Raw genomic sequence first — 23,760 nt, 5'->3', positions numbered from 1 at the left:
CCTGTGAAATGTAAAGGCAGATTTTTGTCCCATGCCGATTTCTCCCTAGACTACATCAGGCAGGAGCCAGATGGGTTTAGCTTGGCTACAAACTCTTGGTGCAAGGTGGAAATTTTCAATTTCTCTGAAACAACATTTTTCTAAGAAACTGCCTGGTCTGGGGTATTATTGTAGTGTGTGTTAAGGAACTTTAGGACTATAGACTGACTTACTGCAGGTTGATAAATATGGGTGAAAATTTACCTGTGTCTCCCTCTTCCCTCCCCCAACCAACATGGTGGTAAGAACTAGATTTAATAATCCCTCCATTTTTATTACTTGTGTGAATCAGTGGCTGTTTGGCATGTTCTTCCCTCTGTGGGACTTGAATTTATTTAAGAAAACCTGAGTGTATGCCTTTTCCCCAAGCCTTGGCTTGCATTTGAATGTAAAAATCAGCAGATTGCTGTAAACTATATATCTCACGCCATAGCTTTCTCTTTACTTCCCCCCAAATGACTGAGACCGAGCTGTCTCTTATTTATAATGTAATTCTTTCTGTGACACCTCATCACAAAGGTATATGCCAGTCCGGCAGTGATAAGACTGAAGCTGAAATGCCCAGCAGCAGCTACCAGGGCCGGCAGTATTAGGGGATTGCTCACCTCACCTGCCGTGAGACGCTGGGGGCACAACATCCATTTTTTGTTTTTAGATAACAGCTGACTCCATGGAATGAAGTTGATTCTTTTTCCCCCAAGAATCCACATCCCTGACTTAGCATAACCCCCCCTCCCCTTTGGCAGTTTGTATTGCCTAGCAACGCTTATTTAGTAACCTTCCAGAATTATCATTAATAAGGAGAGAAAAATGTCCCTGTTCCATGTTATATACGCAGCCTGTGGTACATACAGACATCTCTAATTGTAGGCTAGAGAGGGGATCTCTCCAGGCATTTTCATCCATCATCCTCCCTACCTCTACTGCCCATGCCTGCAAAACATACACTTGATAGACCAGGAATAATAATAATAATAATAATAATAATAATAATAAAGATGTTGTGGGAACTTCACTCAGTAGGTACAGTGGGCAGCAAAGAGAAATACCTCTGTTAGGCTCGCTATACTAAGATGCCTTTGGAAGCCCCCCTCACAAAATACCCACACAGAGAATGGGAAGTAGACACCTAACATCCCAAGACGCATGGAAGAACCCTCGGATCTCTGCCACACGTAGGGGCCAGATGAGCATTGCTTGGAGGAAATTGTTGGACACCAGCCTTTTTGGCACTAATTTTACTGGTGGGCGTGTGTGGGTGCAGGTGGAAATGTAGAAAGAACATTAGGGCCTTGGAACTAGCCCTAATTTGAATGTAGTCTCTTCCAGAGTACTTGACCTTGAGTAAATTACTTGATTTGTCTCCTTGTATTGTGTCTCATTTGTGTAATGGAGGTAATAATATAGCTCCTTGATTAGGAGGCACAGTGACTGCCCATAAGGGAGTAACAACATAATTAGGAGAACCATCTTTTTGGTCAGTCCCATTTCACCAGCTTGTCCAAGAACTAGCTTACCTCCTCTCTCTCTGGCCTCTCCAAAGTATCTTCCATGGAGTGTTCTTCTCCCTGTCCCTAAAATGTCAGGGTTTCCCCCAGTACCTTTTCTCTGGTTTCCTTCAGGCTCTGTGTTCTCACCTGGGGTGGGGGATTTCAAGGTTATTAAATCTGTAGGTGTTGTTAGGATTGCTCTTCTGAAGCCTAGACTCATGTACAAAGCTGAGATCATGTCCTCAAGCTTCTTCATCTGGAATGCATAGGCACCCCAGACTCAATGGGCCCATGGCCAGACACTCTCCTTTCCTTTGGATGTGCTCACTCCGCCGTAGTCCCTATTTCCAGTGAATCTTAACCACCTCCTTTTTCCAGCTGTCCCGGCCAGAAACCTAAAAATTTATCTTGCTCTCTCCTCTTTTCCCCATATCGAGTTGGCTCATAGTGAACCCACCTCGCCAGTAGCTCTTGAACCTACCTAGTCCTCTGCCATTTTGTGGAGGGCCCTCCTTTCCAGTCTTCCCTCTGATCTCTCCTCTGTTTGGTTGCTATAGCAGTATGCCATCAATTGTTCCAGTCCCTTGAGGATAAATCTGACCATCTGAAGCCATTCTGTGGTCTCAATTTTTACTCCCCCTCTCTTTGCCCTCTGAGCTCCAACTATACCAACCATTCAGTTCCTTGACTGGCCATGAATTTTCTCATGTCGTCATGCCTTCACATATTCTGCTCCCTCAGCCTTGACCACCCTGTTTCTTGATTTGCCTGGCCAATTTCAAGAGTCCACCAAGATGCCTCCTCCCTCAGAGAAGTTATTCCTGATGTCCCTACAGTCTCTGCAGGGATCTGGATTAATGATCAACCTTTGAACTCCAACCCTTGGTTCCCAGGGTAAAGCTCTCTCTTGGAGCACTTAGCACCTGTATTCATCTATTTGCTCACTTGCTTCCACAGGCACTCCGTATGCTCCCAGGGATTGTTTTATTTATAAATTCTCAGAGCCTAGTTCATACTAGGTGTTCAATGAATGTTTGTTACACAAATGAATGTTTTAATCAGCAAGCCTTTGTTAATCATCTTTTATGCAAGGCGTTGGCAAGGCTTTTCTCTCAAAAGATTTCCAATCTAATTTGAGAATAGGTAATTGCTTAGAAGTTGTAGACTGACTTAATTTGGTAAAAATTCTAGGCTGGCATGTGCTTAGTGCAACATGAAATGGATGCTAACTGCGAGGGCAGTTAGAATTTGCTACCAACACTGGGGCATTCAGCAGGAGGAGGGTTTGAATTAGACCCCGATGGGTGGCAAGACAGGTAGAGGTAGGATGTGAGCAAGAATATCCAGGAAGCAAGGCAGCTTGTCTTGAGCAGAGACTACAAGATGAGGGCAGTGTGCCTGAATAAGGAGGGCCTTCACTCTCAGAGTTTAGAAATGGGAGGCAGTGGGGAGCCATTGGCTACTGTTGATTCTGGAGATGTTCTAGAAAGAGTAACCTGGTGGCTGTATTGGCAGACAGGATAGCAGGTGTCAGAGAGACCAGTCCAGAAGGTATTGAGATTGTCGGAGTCCTTAGTAGAAGGGCCCGCACCTGGCCTAAAACAAGGACTTAAACCACAAAGGAAAACCTCCCTGGAGCTTCAGGGATCATTTATTGCCAGAGCTGGAATGAGCCTTTACTGTCATTCCAACCTTGCATCCCGTTATTTAATGGGTGGTCAAAGGGAAGCCCAGGGAGTCTCCCCAAGGTTTCCATAACTGATGGAGTCTTTGGATTCAGATGTGTGGCTCACTTCTCCTTCCCATGTGAGAGGCCTTTGGTTAATATTCAAAGCCTGATAGAACGGAGAAATGGACAGTTGGCCAGCACGAGAGGCTGATGATCCCTGGGAGTGTGGAGAATGGGTTTGGCCTAAACACCCTGAGGTGGAGGTGACAGTGAGAACTGGGGGCAATGTGCAGTGACGACCGGATCAGGCTAGGACTCTGTGAACTTTGGTAGGAGCCAGCCACACAGAGCCCTGGCCCAGGGCCAAGGCAAGGAGACTCTGGAAAAGCATGTTTACTTTTGGGTGCTCAGCTTGGAGTCTTGCACAGGAAAGAATTTTTGTGAATCTCCTTGAGAAGCTGCAGAACTACAGACACACCTGAATCCTATTCGTGTTCATCCGGAAACTCAGGCTTTAAAACAATCCTGTTTTTCTTCCTATGTTTGTTTGCTGTGGTTTGGGGGTTGGGGAGAGGAGGAAGGGTGTTGTTCAGGGACAGTGTGGGCCCTTTGTTTGCCGTGGGCTCCTGGGTTCTCCGGGAGCGTCAGCAACCTCGCCACTTATCTGGCCTCCTGTTTCACTCCCTCCTCTCAATCCAAACAAAAAATTTAACATAGCCCAAAGGAGAATAGACAGTTTGATAACACGCCATGGCAGCATCTTGGAAACTGCCGGTTTCAAATGACTAGGCCTGCACATTTTCACCAACTCAGACAATTAAAGAGACTCCGGGGACCTAGGTGGTGCTGATTCAAGTGGTGCACATTGTCATTAAAAATGGAAAGAGCCTCTGAAAATAGACTCCAGGTTTCGAGAGCTTGTTTCGCTGCTTGATCAGAAAGTAGCCCCATCCTACAGGGACCCAGGTAAATCCCTTAGTGGCTTTCTCCATTGGAAAACATGCCCATTGGCTCTGCCTGCCTCCCAGGGCCCTCGGGAGGGTGCACTGAGGCCCAAGAGACGCAACATGCTGTCGAACTAGGTCCAGACGCAACAGTCAGTGCGAGCGGGAGCCCCTGCCCGTTACTGCTCCTCTGTGGAACGCGGTCGATCTTAACTGCATCCCCCCCTCCCCACCACCATGCAGCCCGTGGCAGGGGTCCGACGAGGGGCCCACGGTGAGCACACACTGGACTTCAGTGTCCACTTGGTCCTCTCCACGTGTTTCTTGTTGCTTAGTGTCTAGTGCGTGGAGCTGCAGGGAGACTTGAGATGGCCATTGTCTGCCACTCCCATGGTCACAATGGCAGCCTCAGGAGGGATAGGGCCTGCCCTCCTCCAGAAGGGATAGCTGGAGCACAAAGCGATCCAAAGATTTTGAGCTAGCCAGCAGGTGGCTGGGATTTAACCTTCCAGTTCCTGGGTCTTTACCCCACCGTGCATTCCCTGCACCCACAGAAGAAACCAGGGGGCCCGATCTTCCCCTGCTGTAGCGCCAGAGCTTTGGGGTGGAGTGGGGGCAGGGGCATGAGTGTGTGGGAAGAAGACAGTGCCTCCTGTTACCCATTCACGACCCTACATACCCGCCCTGGGCCAGTGTGGCCCGATCGGAAATGTGCCTCACTTGGGCCTCAGTCTTTGACACCGAGTTCGTTTCCAGCCCGGCTTTATTCCTCTGCACCCTGAGGTGCTGTGGCAGGGACGGGGGGAGGCCACGGGCCCCAAGGAGAGGAGGTGGAGGGTGCTCTGTCTCAGGAGCCATGGCGAGAAGGCCAGTAGGCCCATGTGTGCTCTGACCACTAGCTGAAACTTCTGCCCCCCACTTGACTGACTTGAAACAGGCTGCACTTACGAGCTCCTCTGGCCTCACCTTCCTGTCAGTTCAAGGAGGCAGCTTTCTTGCTGACACCGTTGGCAAGAGGCATGATGATAAACACCCTTGGAATGAGAGGCCTCGTTAATCTGGTCCCGGCTCCTGCCAAGTTAGGAGCTGCCGAGTCAAGTCAGGGCCATTTCGGGTACTGCTGCACAACCTCAGGGCAGAGTGCTTGTCTTGGCCCTAGGGTCACATGGGGGGACACGGTCGCCTGGGCTGCAGCTACAGGAGAGCAGGCACTGGGGCGCATGAGGGAGGGACACGGGGACTTGCTTTCCGGCCTGCTGCCCACCCCATCCAGCCCTACACAGCAGAGGAGAGAACGAAATTGCATGTGCAGCGACAGCTGCAGGCCACAGAGCCATTTAGGGGCAAAGCCATGATGAGTCCAAGTGTGTCTGAGCTTTCTGATGAACCGTGCTGACTCGCAGGACAGGTCACAGCAGAGGGATGAAGGCCAGAGCTGAGCCTCAGAAACAGAGTTCCAGCTGACTTTCTTTGCCTAAGCCCAGGCCAAGCACTAATTGGCATAGTGATAATTTAAGGGTATAGATGTAAAACACGCTTCCCCCACAAGGCAACCTTCATATCCACACAACAGTATGTTACACACCCTCCCTTCCAGGAATCCTTGCCCTTCTTCTTGTGAGGCATGGTCTCTGGATATCCAGAAGCTCGTTAAGATGCCAGTGAGCGAGACATAGTGTGGACAGTAGCCCTGACCCCGTGGCCAGCAGTGGTGTTGTCAAAGGCAGACGTGCCCTTAGCATAGGCTGGCCATTCAGGGGGACTGAGGTAGTGGAGGAGGGGAGGGAGGGGAGAGAAGGAGGGAGAGGAAAATAGTGGTTGGCCGGCCATAACTTCCTGGGGGCTCTTGTCCATGACAGGAGGCTATTCCCACCCCTTTGGGGGTCCATCTTGCTTGCACATGTCAGGATAGAGAGAAGGGAACCCTCAGAGTCCTTCTTATCCTCTTCTGTCCCATTGAGAGGAAAGCAGAGTAGAAAGGGCATGGGTCCACTGTGGATCAAGTGGACTTGGAGTCTGAACTCTACCCAACCTTTGCCCCTCCCCCCAGCTTTTTAGCTGCATGACTTTATGCAAGTGGTTTCACCTCTCTGACCAAAAATTTCCTCATCCATAAAATGTGGGACACAATCTACCCCCGTGGGGCAGGCTAAGGGGTCAGTTCAGTGTTGCACATTAGGCTCCAAGCCCGGGTCCTGACGCAGGACTCTCACTCCGGAAGCGCAAAGTCCCTTGCTTTCCACTGGCCCAGGGTTAGGCTCTCTGGCCCCCACTTCTGGGGCATTTACACAGTTAAAAACCTGGGTTTCAGAGTCAGAAAAATCAGAAGATGAGTCCCTGTTTCATCTGATAGTTGGGCAACCTTTGGCAAATTATTTAGCACCGCCGAGCTTGTCTTAAACTGTTTCCATCCCTTTATTTCCATGTCAGGAAAATGGGGATACTAATAATTCCACATTCATGCAGCCATGGTAAGGATTAAATGAGGCCACCCATCAGAGGGGCCTGGTGGAGAGTAAGGGCCCCACCCAGTCATCAGCCGTATCGCTGACATTGCTTACCCGTGGGTGGGGCAGGCCCGGCTACCAGCCCACGGACTCCAGGAGATGCTCACTGATGGTCCCATATTTCTGTTGACAGTCTGTTACTGTGCTCAGGGCGTTGCAGGAAAAGAGCTACTTATATCAAAGCCATCTTTGTAGCGTGCCTTTTGGTGCATCTGTTCAGCAGTCATGGACGGCACTTACTGGAACCTTGTCTGAATCTGACACAAGGGTGGGTGGGTGTGTGTGTGAGATTCGTTTTTGCCTTAACGTCAGTGTATCTGCTGTATAAGGCTCAGGACGCTTGAAGAGTGTTAGGGTCATGATGGATTCCCAGGAGCTGGGGTCTAGAAGGACATTTCCCATTTCAGTCCTCAGCTAAATCTTTTCTTTCTCACCCTCTTTCTTTCTTCCTTTCTTTTTTTATGCCTTTCTGTCCTTTCATGTTCCCTCCCTTCTTCCTTTCCTTCCTTCCCCGCTTCTTCCATTTTTTTCTTTCATTCATCCTTGTATTCCTGCTTTAGCTTGTTAATTCCTTGTTCTCCCCCTTCCTGTTCTCCCTCTGTCCCATTCTCTTCTCCCTCTTTGGTCTGTTCTTTCTCCTCTTCCTTCTCTTCTTCCTTTCTAGGGACTCAAATGGTCTTCTCTCAACCACATCTAACATGGGCTCCTGAAAATATTATGTATGAAGTGTAGCAAAGTCCATTCTTTAAAAAATAAGGTTTTAGTTTCTGACCTTGAAAGTGAAAGGTGCTCACTATAGACAACCTGCAAAAATATAATAAAAAGAAAAAAAATAGCCCCTGTGTCCCCAAATAGTCCTTGTTAGGATCTAGGAGTCTTTATTTCTGGTTACTCCAGAGTGTGCTCTGTGTGCCACCCGGATGCAGGCTGCCTGTAGAATCTGGGGACAGGGCAGCAAATAAGACAAGGTCTCCATCCTGTGGAGCTTCTGTACAGGTGGAGGGGGGTGGTCACCAAATGTCAAGGAAGTAGAAAAGACAGTTTTGGGCGAGATAGATATTGTAAAGGTGATGGGATGGGTGGTTGGAAAGGCCGAGTGCTGGGAGGGGGGGGAGTCAGAGGACAGAGGAGATGCAGAGAGCTGGTGTCTAAATGACGCAAAAGGACAGGCAGGCAGAGAGCAGGGGAGGAACGGTTTAGGGGGAGAGAACGCTAAGTACAAAGGCCCGGGTGGGTCCTACTTGGGCTCTGTGAGTAGAAAGAAGGCCAGCATGGCTAAGCATATTGAGTGAGGGGGAGTCTTGAATGTTATCATATGTGGCAATGGAAAGCCTTGGGAGGGTTTTGGTATGGGGGAGTGCCCTGCATAGGTCTGCATTTTTAGAATACCTTCTGGTAGCTGCGTGGAGAGTGCATTGTGGAGACACGAATGGAAGGAAAAGGAGCAGCTAGGGGGATGTGGCAGTGGTTCCGGGGAGACTGGGCTGGCTTGGACAAGGGGGCACAGCCTGTTCCATGTTTTTTAACCATCTGTGATTATAGCATCTACTTTGTAATTGTATTTATATATAGATCATTTATTGAGTACTTTCCAGGTACTATGCATTGTGTTAAGCACTTTATTTATACACATATTATCTCATTCATTGTTCACACAACCCCATGAGGCTGGCATAGTAATCTTCATTTGCAGATGAAGAAACTCAGAGAGGGAAATTTTAAAAAAGCCAGAGGGGGGGAAGGGGAGACACCAATAGTTCTGTTCCCTTTTTTTTTTTTTCTGATGTTTATTTACTTTTGAGAGAGAGAAAGCATGTGAGTGGGGGAGGGGCAGAGAGAGAGGGAGACACAGAATCCAAAGCAGGCTCTAGGTTGAGCTGTCAGCACAGAGCCCGATGCGGGGCTCGAACCCACAAACTGTGAGATCATGACCTGAGCCGAGGTCAGACGCTTAACTGACTGAGCCACCCAGGCACCCCCCAATAGTTCTGTTCCTTAAAGCAGACCTTATTAGGAAATGGGGGAGGGGGTATTTCTTTCTGGTCCTTTATTCACAAACACCCAAGTTGATACCATACTGATGGCAGAATCAGAATTGAAACCCAAGTCTGACTCACTTCACAGTTTAACCACTACCCCATACATTGAAAAACCCTGCTGTGCTATTTACGCTATTGTATAAGCATCTCCCTGTATGCAGTAGCCCAGCTCTGCAGATCAGTCTTCTGTTCTCCTGATTGTATTTACCAGGTAGTTGCAGATACCCAGTAGCATGCACACATGAAGGTTTATTGTTTACCTACTTGGAAATGCTATGGGTTGGTCAGATGGCTCTGCTGATCAGGGCTGGACTCACACCTCGAGGGAGCTGACCTAGCCTGGCCATGTGCCCTTCACTCCCTAGGAGGCTGGACTGAGCATATTTGTGCCAAGTGCTGGAGAGAAGAGGTAGGAGCATGCAAAGCCTCTTTAGGTCCAGCCTTGGAACTGACACTGCCACATCTGCCACACTGTGTTGGGCAGTACAAGTCCCAAGGCCAGCCCAGATTCAAGGGGTAAGGAGATAGACTCTGCCTGGAACTGCAAAGTCACATGGAATGGAACATGGGTAGAGGGAAGGGTGAGACCTTTATCCATTAGCACGTAGCTGCTTTTGCAGACTGCTTGATGAACAAGAGAATAGGTTCCTGCCATCGGAACAGAGCCCAACTAATTGGCCTCCATGTCCAGGAAGCCCATATCCTTAGGATGTACTTGTGAGAGTTTTATTTAATCTCTATACATATTGTGAGCACTCTTTAGGGACCCTCTAGTGTTACTACAGTCTTCTAAGTTAATTGGCTCCCTGTACTCTAAGAGATTCTCAGAAGCAGGTGTGTTTTGTAGTGAACTAGGCTGTGCCCCCCATGGCAGTTTTCTTCTGAAAACCGTGGGTGCAGAGAGGGTAAATGGTGCTGATTCAAATTAGGACCACCCAGGGTCCAGGAGGTGATGACAAGCAAACAGACCACAAACTGGTTATGGGGAGGAGAGAAAGATTCTGGATCAAGATGTGGGACCAAACAAATCACAAGGAAGTTCACCCATCAGTGCTAATAGAGAACACTTTGGCCAAAACCAGATTACTTTCTCTTTTCTCAGCCTTCCTTTATAGAGAATAATGCTTGTCAGTGATAAACACTGGAGTACTATTTGTCCTGCCATTACTGCTGCAGATGTAAGGTTTTATTTACTTAACAAGAAGCACAACAGAAAGATTGGAGGTGTTGCAATTAGCCTTGAGGACGAAATAGCAAATACAGCTATAACCGACTACTTTGAGGCAGCCATCAATTAAACAAACTGTTGACTTGAGAAGAGATAAGGACACAGATCACTGCTGTTCCCATTCATTGCTGACTTCTAGCCAATCGGCCAATTGAACACGAGATGCTAAATTCTTGTGAAAGTATAGAAGAATAAGAAATGGCTGACCTTCAGTTACACTAGTTGGAGGTTTAGTCATGCCTAATCTGTGACAGAAGTGGAGGCCAGTTCTGGGTTTGAAGGTGATTTCTAATCTTATTCCAGATTTGAGCCCTTTTGTTCCATCCTTTCCTCCAGAAATCCTCCCTGGCCCTTTTGGAAGTGACTTTCATCAAGATGTTTTTAGAAAGAAGAAAACAGTGTACCAGAAAACTGCAGAGTCTATGTCGTGGGGTTGATCTCGTCCCCCATAGACCTTTCAAAGAAAGCCTTGGAGAAATATCAAGCTCAGACTTAATAAATACAGGAGAAAACCACACAATCATCGCAACAGATTCTAAAAAGGCCTTTGAGGAAATTTCATGCACCATTCCTGATTTAAAAAAGGAAAAAAAGAAACTCTCAATATAATATGTTGGGACTGCCTTAGTTTGTCATGCTGCAGCTATCCGGATGCAGGAACAGGCCTTCATGCTTTAATACTTCAGAGGACGTCCTAAAAACTTTTTCCATTAAAGTCTGGGACAGGCAGGAATCTCCGGTATTTACTTGTCTTACTCCTCCTTGTCTTGCAGAGCCTAACTGATGCAGTGAGGTTTTATAAAAAGTAGGAATTATAAACATTGAGAGGAAGCAACAACTTCCCTAGAGGCAGAAGATTATATTAGTTTTCTCTTAGAAAAGTAAGCTGGCAATGCTAGAGCAATTAGGACTAATAAGAGAGTAAAGTGGCTGGATATAAAACCCAGCATTTTAAAACCAGTAGCTTCCTAGATGCCAGCAATAACCAATTAGGAGGTAAGTGAAAATTTACACTAGGAACAACTACTATAAAACATTTAAGGGATGTACCTAGCAATAAATGTGAATAGTTAAAATGAAGAATGCTATAAGCCTTAACTGCTAGATATAAGAAAAAGACCAAAAAAAAAAAAAAAAAAGGAAAGTTACGCTAGGGGTATAGTAAATATTTTAAAGACCTCACTTGTCCCAGCTGAACTCATAGCTTTCATGTAGTTTTCATTCAAAATCTCTAAATATAACTTAATAGGTGGATTCTAGAATTCATCCTGAAGACTGTAAGAATACCAAACTGTAAGACTGTAAGACTGTTAAGACTGTAAGAATACCAGACTGTAAGACTGTAAGACTGTAAAGACTGTAAGACTGTATAGTAAATATTTTAAAGACCTCACTTGTCCCCAGCTGAACTCATAGCTTTCATGTAGTTTTCATTCAAAATCTCTAAATATAACTTAATAGGTGGATTCTAGAATTCATCCTGAAGACTGTAAGAATACCAAAGAAAATTTTCTTTTATATATATATATATATAAAAGAAAAAAAATATTTGTATATATATGTAAGTTAGCTAACATACAGTGTATACAGTGTGCTTTTGGTTTTGGGGGTAGATTCCCATGATTCATTGCTTACATACAACATCCAGTGCTCATCCCAACAAGGGCCCTCCTCAATGCCCATCCAAAGAAAATTTTCTAAAGAGAACAATAAGGGGTGTAAAACTTGACTTATCAAATATCCAGCTTTACTGAGATCATTATATTAAGACATTTGGAAAACATTAAGTAAACCCCCTGCTTATACTGTATACAAAATTAAATTCCAGGTGACTCACAATTCTGAAAACATAAATCCATTATAGTTATATTAAAGAAAAATACAGAGTAATATACATCTACAAATACATATGCATGTTGGGGTGCCTGGGTGGCTCAATCGGTTAAGCTCTTGGTTTTGGCTTAGGTCATGACCTCATGTTTCATGAATTTGAGCCCCATGATGGGCTATACACTGACAGTGCAGAGCCTGCTTGGGATTCTCTCTTTCTCCCTCTCTCCCTGCCCCTCCCCCACTCATGTGCACTCTCTCTTTTTTTTTTTTTTTTTTAATTTTTTTTTTCAACGTTTATTTATTTTTGGGACAGAGAGAGACAGAGCATGAACGGGGGAGGGGCAGAGAGAGAGGGAGACACAGAATCGGAAACAGGCTCCAGGCTCTGAGCCATCAGCCCAGAGCCCGACGCGGGGCTCGAACTCACGGACCGCGAGATCGTGACCTGGCTGAAGTCGGACGCTTAACCGACTGCGCCACCCAGGCGCCCCATCTTTTTCAGAATAAATAAACTTAAAAAAATAAATACACAGAGATAGATAGGTAGATAGATATGTATGCATATATAATATAACTTGGGGGTGGGTATGGAAGTAAGAAGCCATAAATGAGAAGATTTCAAGATATTACTACATTATAGGGATGCCTGGGTGGCTCAGATCGTTAGGCATCTGATTCTCGGTTTCGGCTCAGGTCATGATCTCATGGTTTCATGAGTTTGAGCCCCGCATCAGGCTCTGTGCTAGTGGTGGAGCCTGCTTGGGATTCTCTCTCCCCCCCCCCCCCCGCCCTCTTTTGTTCCCTCCCCCACTCACTATGTCTCTGTCTCTCTCAAAAATAAACAAACTAAAAAAAATACTACTACATTACCATGTAAGATCTTGTCAGTAGTGAAAAACTCCATATGCAAAGTTAGAAAACAGTAGTCATGGAGAAACTATTTTCTATAGATAAGTCAGATGAAAGGATGACATCCAGTCTATAAAGAGTCCTTATAAATGAGTAAGCAACAAAATCCATTTCATAGGGGGAAAATGACAGGAAGGAAGAGGTGGTGTATAGCAGAAGAAATAAATAATAAATATGTAAGATGTTCAGTCTCACTAGTAATGATGGCAATGGAAATTAGAACAACAGTGATATTTGTGTCCCTCAAATTGACAGCATTTTAACAATTGGTATTTAATTGTGTGGAAATGCACTCATAAATGTTGGTACAAGTGTAAATAGATAATGACAGTTTAGCAGCACATTTATAAATATAAAATGTACATCCCTTTGGATGAGCAGTCCCACTTCTAGAAATCTCTTCTACAAAAATACACACCTAAAAATCCATCAGTTGGGAATGAGTAGGTAGACTATAAACCCTTTAAAAAGAACAAAGTAGGGGCGCCTGGGTGGCTTAGTCGGTTCACGTCCAACTTCAGCTCAGGTCATGATCTCGGTTTGCGGGTTCAAGCCCTGTGCCAGGCTCCACACTATCAGTGCAGAGCCTGCTTGGGATTCTCTCTCCCCCTCTTCCTCTCTTTCTGCCCCTCTCCTACTCATGCATTCACTCTCTCTCTCAAAGTAAATAAACTTAAGTAAGTAAATAATTAAAAAGAACATGTGAAATTGTGTATGGTATGTTGAAAAAGTAATTTAAGATATGTGGGTAGTATCATCCTACTGAGTTAAATCGTATGTGTAAAAACTAAGGTTTTCACCAAGCAGTTAAGGGTAGTCACCTCTGGGAAAAATAGCAAGATGGACTGGAGGCAGGGGAGAGGAGCACTTCTTGACACACTTGTGCATTTGTTATAGTTTTACAGTGAACATCCTTGGTAATTTAAAAAACGTATGGAATGATACATTCTTAGGTTGAAAATTCTTATGTAAAACATTTGAAAATCTGCAAAGATAGGACAAAATAATAAAGGTCCTCCTTTCCATTACCCAACTGTTGACATTTTGGAATGAAAGGGGGAAAAATGAGTCCAGCAGAGTTGACTCAGTAGAAAGTGTAGGTAAACACAAGGGTGTCTCTGGGGAGAAAGAGGATTTGGATGTGTTTCTCAGGTTCACTCAGGTCCATTGCCATGTGCTGTTTGACGCTAGGGAAGCCGTTGAGCTCATCTACTGTCCAGTAGGTTTTCTGCATTCTGCAGGGAGGCATGACCTACTTCCATTGCAGAAAGGGCTGGGGAGAAAGAATGCCCAACTAAGGTTCGGCCTATGTTGTTGTTAGAATGTCCACGAATGAATTTCAGAGCCCAGTGTCCCAGTGGGCCACCGTTACATGAGGAATACGCTTGGTAGAAGCCAAGCTCTGAAGTAGGTACCATGGTCAGGAGGGGTGGGGATAAAGTAGATAAAACATGAAAGACCACGTTGTCCGGTAGAGGAGAGGTGTGTGTGTGTGTGTGCGTGCGTGCGTGCATGTAAAGCTTAACATTTATGAAGCAAAAAAGGAGAACATTGCAATATAGAATAATTAACAGAATTCCAAAGTCCTCAAGAAGAACGTAAAAACTTGCAGCAATTAGGTTTGGGAAATACTAATCACGAGATGCTTCCAGAGGGTAGGAGAGGGTGTACACACCTATGAGTGTGCGTGTGTGTGTGTGCGCGCATGTGTGTGCATGTGTGTGTGTTGTGGGGGAGATGCTGGTGCAGTGGTGCTGGTAGTGATAGGGCATTGGGGTAGCTTTGTTATCTGGTTCAAAGAGAATTTCTAAAGGGAAAATAAAATCCCCATTTGACTCAGATATGGCTCATTTTCTGAGGCGATGTCAAGAGGCACAAGATCAAATCTAGCTTGACACCATCCAATACCGAACTCAGCAGTCTCTAGAAGCTGTAGCTGAGCGGCAGGCTGGCTAATGAGACATCTCTGTCCTCCGCCAATGCCTCGGGGGCCCATCTCTTCCTCTTTGGCAAGCAGGATACAAAGAGAGCTCCAGGCAGAGTGAGGACCTAAAAGGTCACCCAGAACATTCATTTTGCAGGCTCCCCACCAGGCCTTTCCAGAAAACAGATGAGCATGGCTTAATAGTTCAGCTAGAATGGGAGCCCATGGCTTCGTGCTTCAACCTGGGGTGGGTTTTAATGAAGCCTAAAGGAGATTTCACACGTTGTCCAACCATTGGCAGTGAGGAAGGAGGGGCGGGGGGGCGGTGTGCCAAATACAGCCGGGCAGTATCCTCTCCTTTATTCTCTGGGTGTGAAAGGGGCAATTGTAAAATTCAGATGAAATTAGAAGTGAAGATTCAGAGCTGCCCACGTAAACATCGCAGTCTGTCATTAAGTTCACTTTCACCAGTAAGACACATTCCAAAGCACAGTAAGCCTGTTGTTCTGGGGACATTTGTGCGTTTCAGTGGTTGCAGAACCCTCAAGTGGAAGTCAGGTCCCCTCTGTTGCATCTTTTCTGATTTGTGAAATGCTTCTTGAACCTACCCTCTTCCCACTGTCTCCACTGTCAACACAGATGCACACGTGGGTCCTCACAGCATCCTGGAAGCCGAGCTCCCCTCTCCAGCCGTCTATCCTTTGGTCCATTCCTCACGCTGCCTGAATCTTCTTTGCAGATTTCAGCTCTGCTTATCATTTTGGAGCTCAGAATCCTTCAGTGACATTCAGGGCCTTTGATAACATCCCCACTGCCCACCCTCCTGACCATATCTCTTGCATTTATGTCTCTCTCCACTTCATCTTGTGCTCTGAGTCAGGGCTACAGCTACCCAAGACCACCTGTGCCCCTCAAAAAGGCAGCCCTCTGGCTTGTATTTGTCCCTAGATTACCTTTCTTTGCTAATTACTCTTTGTCTCAAGATGCAATTACACCAAGTGTCACCTCTAGGAATTGTCCCTAACCTCCTTTGTGTTATATACTGTCCCCCACACTCTGGAAGCACGTGATATTTACTTCTGTCTCAGCACCTTCACTATATCCTAACTGACTAGTGATGGGTCTGATTCCTTGACTTGCCTGGAAAACACGAGAAAGGTAAAAGTCAGAGTACCTGGCACATAGCTCGTGCTCCACGAATGTGTTATTGGAAAGAATGAATGCATGAAAAATTTTTTAAATGTTTATTTTTGAGAGAGTGGGGTAGAGGCAGAGAGAGGGGGACAGAGGATCCGAAGCAGGAGAGAGAGGGGGACAGAGGATCCGAAGCAGGCTCCGAGCTGACAGCAGAGAGCCTGGTGTGCATCTAGAACTCAGGAACTGTGAGATCATGGCCTGAGCTCAAGTCGGACACTTAACTGACTGAACCACCCAGGCGCCCCATATTTTTAAAATATAGTTTGCAGACGTGTGTGGGTCTTTGTTTTTGCCTGATGTGACATGAGTAAAGGCATACTCAACCTGCTGTGTTCTCAGTAACATAGTGAGGATGAATAAAATAAACAGTGTTAGTCATATGTAAGTAAGTTGAAGACTTTTGCCACTTATCCCGAAGTATCATCAGGGAGTTGTCTGGGGCGCTGGTAGTGTTCCTGAATTAAAGCTCCTGCCTTGTTCCAGGTCAGCTGTTGCCAGCAAACCGCAATACACCGAGTCCCATTGATCCTGACACCATCCAGGTCCCTGTGGGTTATGAGCCAGACCCGGCAGATCTTGCCCTCTCCAGCATCCCTGGCCAGGAAATGTTTGACCCTCGCAAACGCAAGTTCTCTGAGGAAGAACTGAAGCCACAGCCCATGATTAAGAAAGCGCGTAAAGTCTTCATCCCTGATGATCTGAAGGTAAATTGGAACTGGTCATCAGGCTTTGGGCAAACAGAGGGTGGGATCAAGAGGCAGATTAAAAGGGTGACCTCTAGGAAGATCACACAAGCTAGTGAACCACAGACTTGTGATTTCTGATCCCGTTTCTTGGCATGTGACTGTGGGCAAGTTGCTTTCTCCCTGGGTATCTTCTGAAATATGCCTTTCATGTCTTGATATAGCACAGAAAGAAGAAGCAGTAAAAATGTTGGCGTGATGTACAACCCATGAAGGAAACAAACCTGCTGCTATCTGCAGGGAACGCTCTGAAAGCCCCATAAAATCAACCCAAACCCAAAATCTTTCAGGGTTGGAAAGAGAAAGGAAATTATCTGCAGAGGACATCTGGGCCAATAGTTCTCCAAGGCTTACCTTCCCTCGGGGAACTTGTTGATAACCAATGCTGCCTTTTCCCTCTAGCCCAACAGCTAGAGCTAAGACCTCTCTCCATGTTGCCACCCTCAGAGGACCTGGGTGGGATATTCTCAAGGAAGCTGGTGGGTTCCCTGATGTTGTTGATATGCAGTGTTTACTCTGTATCTTAAATAACGGTCACTTGAATATCTCAACAAAAGGTTCATTCCAAGTTGTTTCTTTTCAGCTGTGTTGAGGGGACACATGATTTATAAAGGAAAATAGATTTACCTTATGAGGTCTGATACAATTAGAATCAAAATTAATCTGACACATTTAATGATATTTAATGAGAATTCTTTCCAAAATTTTGCCATGTCCACTAATCCCAAAATAGAACAATTTTAATTAGCCATGGCTTAGAATTTCTTGTGTTTATGCTTCCTTCCAATCATAGGGACAATAGAGATTTGATTGTATATGTTGGAGGCGTTGACACCAGGCATAATTAGCCTTTTTCTAACTTCTGACCCCCATTTCTGAAAACTAACTGTGGTACAGATGGAAAGTCACTTGTCAGCTGGGAACATGGGAGTTTGGAATGTTGTCCTGGAACCAATTTTGACCTCTTACCTATTTTTGCCATCTAGAAAGAGCACTGGAGGAAAAGGTACCCTGCAGATTGAAATCACTTCTGTTGACTACATACTTGAGATTACCTTGAGTGTAGCAGACTCATCAGATGTCGGCTGAAAGGGACCTTAGAGGTTCGTTAGACCAAAGTTGCTGTTTTGCAGTCGAAGAAATGGAGAAATAGAAGGGTTAAGTGAGGTGAACACTGCTAGTTAGTGGAAGTCTTCTAGTTTCCAGAAAGGTCACTGCAGCATGTTGGCCTTGACAAGGGCTACAGCAGGGTCTCTTGGGTGACAAACCAGTGGCTGTCACCCTAAGAATCAAAAGAGTAAAGTTCATAGTAAACACTCCACAAAATTAAACAAGGGGCGCCTGGCTGGCTCAGTTGGAAGAGCGTGCAACTCTTGATCTCAGGGTCATGAGTTTGAGCCCCACATTGGGTGTAGAGATTACTTAAATAAATAAAACTTAAAAAAAAAAATCTAAACAAGTCAGGGAACTGATGGTCAAGACTAAGATAGGATAAGAAGGGGCCATGGGGTCCTGGGAAATTGAGAATCTTCTTTCAACTGGATGCTTTTCCTCATCTTAGCCACCCAATCCTGTGTGTATTTTCGAGCTCACCTCTTCAGCTAAACTGGGGAGCCATGCAGCATGGATTTCCTTTTGAACAGAGGGTAGTTCAGAAGGATGATGCTAAGCAGTAGATAAAACTTCCAGCCAAACCTTCACAGGTCTCCAGATTTACAAGTTCAAAGCAAAGAGCAAGCTCAATAACCCAGGTAACCTTGGCAACAAAAAGGCCCTGTGAAAACAGTATGTGTTGGAATTATGCATAGTACTGCTGTCATGGCCATGCCTGACCTTTTCCCATGGCAGGTGGGTAGCTGGCAGGAACATTCTCCTGCCAAGTGTCTTTGGATTTCTTCAGTTGTGAGTGAAGCCTCAGGCCACAGGCCATGATCTTATGTGAAACAAGAAGCAGAGCTGTAACATATTTTTCCTTCCAGTAGAGAGGACTGAGCTAGGGGTGGGTGACATATTTGTGGCCCCCAGCATTGGACGAGCAAACCAAACAAGTGAAAGAGCCCCGCCAATAAATGGTCTTCCCCACAGCTGCCCGAACCCCTCTATTGAGCCGTTCCTTTGGGTTAGCGTGCCCCAGGAGAATTAAGCAGTACCAGGATTCCCAGCTGAGAATCGGTTTAATCACCTTGATGTCTCAATACTTTTGACTGTCTATTCATTCACTTGACTGAGATATCTCAAAGGTTTGTATGTTCCAAGCCCCGGGGATACACCAAGGTGAATCAGAACTGTTAGTGTTCCTACTCTCAAGGAACTTCGAGTCTGGCAAGAGAAAGGGATCGCTGGTTTTCAGGAGGGGGCTGACTGGGGGAGGCGCTGTCAAACACGAGACCTTCCTTCCGAAAGACGATGGGGCAGGACTGGGTGGGCCCTTGCTGGGTGGGGGCAACCGGCTAGCCAGATGGCACCTGCACCTGGGAATAGAGAAGAGGACAGGAATGTGGTGCCAAAGTTGTCAGCGGCACTCAATATCCTGCTTCCCCCTCCCCCAACCATGCCCTGGTAACAAAGGGAGGCAAGCTGGTTTTTCTGGTCCCCCTCCTTCCATCATTCATTCCTGCCTTCTGCATCCTCTGCTCCACTCCTCTCCTCTTGTTAGCTCCCCTCTCACCTGAGATGGTCCCCACTCGATAGCTTTCCTGGCTCGCCTGCATGCGTGGACAGGTGAGGCTGGGAAATGAAAGCACCTTACAAGTGAGAAGAGCTCTAAGAGACAGAAATGTTGGTTGTTCCCCTGAGGTCAGCTGGTGACCCCCTGGCCCATAATACCCTGTCATATGCCACCAAGTCCGTGGCCTATGGCAGTACACCCCTTCCCTTCCCTTCCCTCCACTCACCCAGCTTCTGCCATTTCCCAGGGGCTTATTCTTATGCACTCCTTCACCTCTGTGCTCCTGTTCCTCTATGTTGGGTACTGATACATCCTGAGTTAGCCCCTCTTTTGCATGATCTTGGAAACCATATGCCCAAGGAACATTGAATGTGGTGGATTCACTGAGACTACCAAGGGTGGTGGAATTGGGGCTTCTGTCCAAGTAACCGAACAGCTGCCATCAGAACTGGAGCCTTCACTGTTGTTAATATGCCTTCAGGTCTTCCTACCTCCTGTGAAGTCCTGGGGCGAGCTCCTCCCTGCTCGCCCCAACCAGCTGGTCAGGCCTCTCCCCCCTTCCTTCAGCCCCTTGTCCCCTTTCCCAAGCACAAACGACAAATCCCACCAATGGCCACGGCACACCTGCCCCGAGCTGACTTATCCAGGGATTCTTCAAAGGACAGCCTTCTTCTCTGAAAGAAGGATGCTGGTACCAGCTCTTATGAAGATCTTTTTTCACTTTGGTAGATACTATTATGAAACATGTAGAAAGCTAGGCGTGCTTTACAAATAACATTACCAGGTTGTGAGTGGCTGACACAAGGGGCCTGCACGGGCATTCTGTCTCACACGTTCTGTCTTTGTGCAGGGCAGATGTTTGCCAAGGGTAATGGACAGGTATGGGCATACACCACTGACCTTGGGCCTTCCTTGCAGCCATGGTCCCAAGCCATGTGACTTTCTCCAATGCCAGCTGCCCCTTGTAATCCTGGGGGAGGGAAAGAACTGGCCTCAACTCACTTATTCTGGGTGACAGGTACCTGCAAGTATTAGTCTTGCTAGGATGGAGGGATTTGCTGTTGCAAGTGGCTGGAAAGAGGGGTTTGCAAAACACACCAGGTGGCTCCATAAATGAATTGGTAAGACCTAAAAGAAGATTCACATTTCTTAGTCTTCCTAGGAAGGTTTTCCTTTCTTTAGGGGAGGGGCAAGATGAGGGGGAGAGGACACCTTGCTTTCACACTGACCACATTTAAATAGTACCCAGGTGAATTAAGGCCTAGAGAACAGTTAAACAGGAAATTAGAGTAAATCATTTAAATGCTAGCCACCAAATATGAGCATACTGATCGGTGGCAGGCGGAGGGTTTTTTTTTTTTTTTCTTCCTGTTTTTGATTACCAAGGGATACATCAGAAAGAAAAGGTGAAAGATCCTACTTCTCTCCTTGGCATCCCTCCTCCGATTCCCCTTCTAGAGGCACCACTTTTCATAGCTTGGTATAAATCCTTCCGGGCCTCTTTCTATGAATATACAATATTGTGATTTTTTAACCAAAGTGGGATGAGGCCATACATATTTATCAGCAAATTGCCATTTCCACCCACATAGTGGTAGATCATAAACATCTTTTTTGGTTCAGCTGGGTCATTATTTGTAACAGCTGCAGAGTATCCTTTTGTAGGACTCCACCGTCATGTAGTTATTAAATCTCCTACTGATTAGTTTTCCCCCATCTCTTTCTATTAGAGACAATGCCGCAGTGAGAATTCTGTGCCTGGGGTGTCTGTCTGTGTGCACATGCATGCAGATGGGTGGAGGCAGATTCTAGAAGATGAGTTGCTTCATCATTGGTAGTGCATTTAAATAGTTGATAGATACTGCCAAGTCGCCTTGCAACAATATCGTATGGACTTCTACCAACAAGCCTATGAGCGCCCATGGAAGAAAAGGGTTCTTAAAACATTCGGCAAAGAAAGCAGAGCGATCTGAATGTAGTTTAGGGTGTGAGGTGAGCCACTTGCTTTCGTGTGGCCCCTGGCGTGGCCTCTGCAGGGCAGAGAGTAAGGAGGGACACTCTGTGACAGGTGCGTCCACGCTGCGGGAGGGAAGCCATGGCGCCCGAGCAGTGGTCTCAGACTCAAACGGACTGTCAGGGAAGGAGATGTGAGGTGAGATGCGTGGGTTCCTGGTTCCTGGGCGCCACCCTGGGCCCCTCCGCGCGGCTGAAATCTAACATCTTGTTTCTTTCCCCCTGTGACTAATGAGCAGGATGACAAGTACTGGGCCCGGCGCAGGAAGAACAACATGGCAGCCAAGCGTTCCCGCGACGCCAGGCGGCTGAAGGAGAACCAGATCGCAATCCGGGCGTCCTTCCTGGAGAAGGAGAACTCGGCCCTGCGCCAGGAAGTGGCTGACTTGCGGAAGGAGCTGGGCAAATGCAAGAACATACTTGCCAAGTACGAGGCCAGGCACGGGCCCCTGTAGGATGGCAGTCTTGCGGGCTGGCTTTCCAATAGATGGACAGTGTGTTTCCCGCCTGATAGCACCACATCCGAACCAACCTTTCTGACATCAGCACTTTACCAGAGGCGTAAACACAACTGACTCACATTCTGGTGTGCGTGTGCGCGCGTGCGCGCTTCTGCTCCCGTGTGGTCCGCGGTGCGCGCGCGTGCCTTTGCACTTGCCATGTTAAGGTAGCCCTCTCCTCATCTTTCAGTTCCGAAAAAGAAAGGTGCCGTGTTTTTACTGGACTGTGGAGACGCCTCCTGGGGTCTCCTGACCCTCCCTCCAACCCCCCTCCTGCCCCTTCCCGCGTCGCTCTCTGGTGGCTCCTGCCTGCTCTTCCGGGACCCTCTGCTGGGCTCCACCAAGCAGGGCCCTGGTGAAATAGTAGATCTCAGTTGTCAAGACTACGAGCTCTTGTTTCTGTTTAATCTGTAAGTTACCATGCTAATAAGGTGCGCAAAAATCACTTAGCACTACACTGCAGCTCTCTCTCTCTCTCTCTCTCTCTCCCTTCAGTTATAGGTTGCTTTCCTCATATTTTCAGTTTTGGTGATAATTGTCTTCAAATTTCAAGTGCTGTTTAGATTTATTAGATCCCATATTTACTTACTGCTATCTACTAAGTTTCCTTTTAATTCTACCAACCCCAGGTAAGTAAGAGTACTATTCTAGAACACAGAGTGTGTTTTTGCACCGTCTGTACCTAAAGCAATAATCCTATTGTACGCTAGAGCATGCTGCCTGAGTATTACTAGTGGACATAGGATATGTTCCCTACCTAAGAATTTCACTGTCTTTTAAAAAACAAAAATTACAGTAATGCATTTGAGCATGCCCAGAATATCCCCAGGACAGGGAAGCAGAGGGAAATGCCAGGTCTAAGAACGAGGGATTAATTTATCAGCATAGGAGCCAAAAAAAAAAAAAAAAAAAAAAAAAAATTGCATCTTGGAACAGCTTTTGACATTGATATGTTTGCTTTTGTTTTCTCCGCTCCCCACCCCCACTTTTCTAGTTCCCTTTTTCCATATCCCTCTTGATATTCAAAACAATTACTTAAGATTCAGTTTTCCCCGTTTTTGGGTAATATATATATTTTTGTGAATTATACCTTGCTGTTTTTAAAAATCAGTTAATTAAGTTAATAAGTTGATGTTTTGTAAGACCCTTTTTCCTAGTGGTGTCATTTTCGAATGCTTCATAAATTAATGATTCTGGAGCTTATGTTTCTTATTTCGTTTGCTTTTTTGAAAGTATGTGCTCTTATAAAGAGGACTTTTGAAAAATGAATGTAAAAGACACTGGTGTATCTCAGAAGAGGATGGTGTTGTCGTAAACTGTGGTTAATCCAATCAATTTAAATGTTTACTATAGACCAAAAGGAGAGATTATTAAATTGTTTAATGTTTATACAGAGTAATTATAGGAAGTTCTTTTTTGTACAGTATTTTTCAGATATAAATACTGACAATGTATTTTGGAAGACATATATTATATATAGCAAAGAAGAGGAAAACTATTCCATGTTTTAAAATTATATAGCAAAGATATATATTCATCAGTGTTGTACAGAGAAGAAGCGCTTGGGGGTTTTTGAAGTCTTTAATATTTTAAGCCTATCACTGATACATCAGCATGTTTTTTGCTTTAAATTAAAATTTTATGACAGTATCGAAGCTTGGTGTGACGAATCCCGCTCTAAAATATATAAAGAGCTTTCCTGTTCCCTATTAGGTCTCAGAAAGAAGTCAGTTAATGTCACCCAGAAGCACAAAGTGGATGTTAGTCAAATATTTATTGGCTGATACAGTGTTTTTTAGGAAAAGCATCTGCCATGAAAACGTTCACTTCAAAGTTACGAGTTTCTGGAATGAAATATCACTGCAAGCACCCCAAACAATTCTGTTCCCCTCTGTGGGCACGTGTGTCCTATGCAGTATAAGGTTGATACCGGTGTTACATGTACGGTTTATAATTTGGTAGATGTTTTGACCTTAAAGGTGATTGTTCTTTTGTTTCACCAAGTTGTGTAATGTCAAGAGATTCCGCTGTTATTGCAAAGATACGTTTTGTGCTAG

The 23,760-nt window shown here is 45.8% G+C and overlaps 1 protein-coding gene across 2 annotated transcripts in view; it reads left to right on the top strand.

The window, feature by feature from the left end:
• The window catches only part of HLF (HLF transcription factor, PAR bZIP family member), a 50,299-nt gene extending 27,706 nt beyond the window's left edge, over positions 1-22,593 (top strand). Inside the window, exons 3-4 of one of the 2 annotated variants that reach the window (XM_047081498.1) lie at positions 16,263-16,483; positions 21,443-22,593. In XM_047081498.1, the coding sequence (XP_046937454.1) occupies positions 16,263-16,483; positions 21,443-21,658 (437 nt within the window). In that variant the 3' untranslated portion in view covers positions 21,659-22,593. Of the gene's footprint in view, positions 1-16,262; positions 16,484-21,439 lie in introns of both variants that reach the window. The other variant, XM_047081497.1, reaches the window with a different exon arrangement.
• The last annotated feature ends 1,167 nt before the right edge of the window (positions 22,594-23,760 follow it).

This window comes from Lynx rufus, unplaced genomic scaffold (genome assembly GCF_022079265.1).
Source record: "Lynx rufus isolate CCGP_SWC_20201006 ecotype Redwood Valley unplaced genomic scaffold, mLynRuf1.p SCAF_18, whole genome shotgun sequence".
In the NCBI taxonomy this organism is placed as follows: domain Eukaryota; kingdom Metazoa; phylum Chordata; class Mammalia; order Carnivora; family Felidae; genus Lynx; species Lynx rufus.
This window is presented reverse-complemented; position numbering and strand designations above follow the sequence as displayed.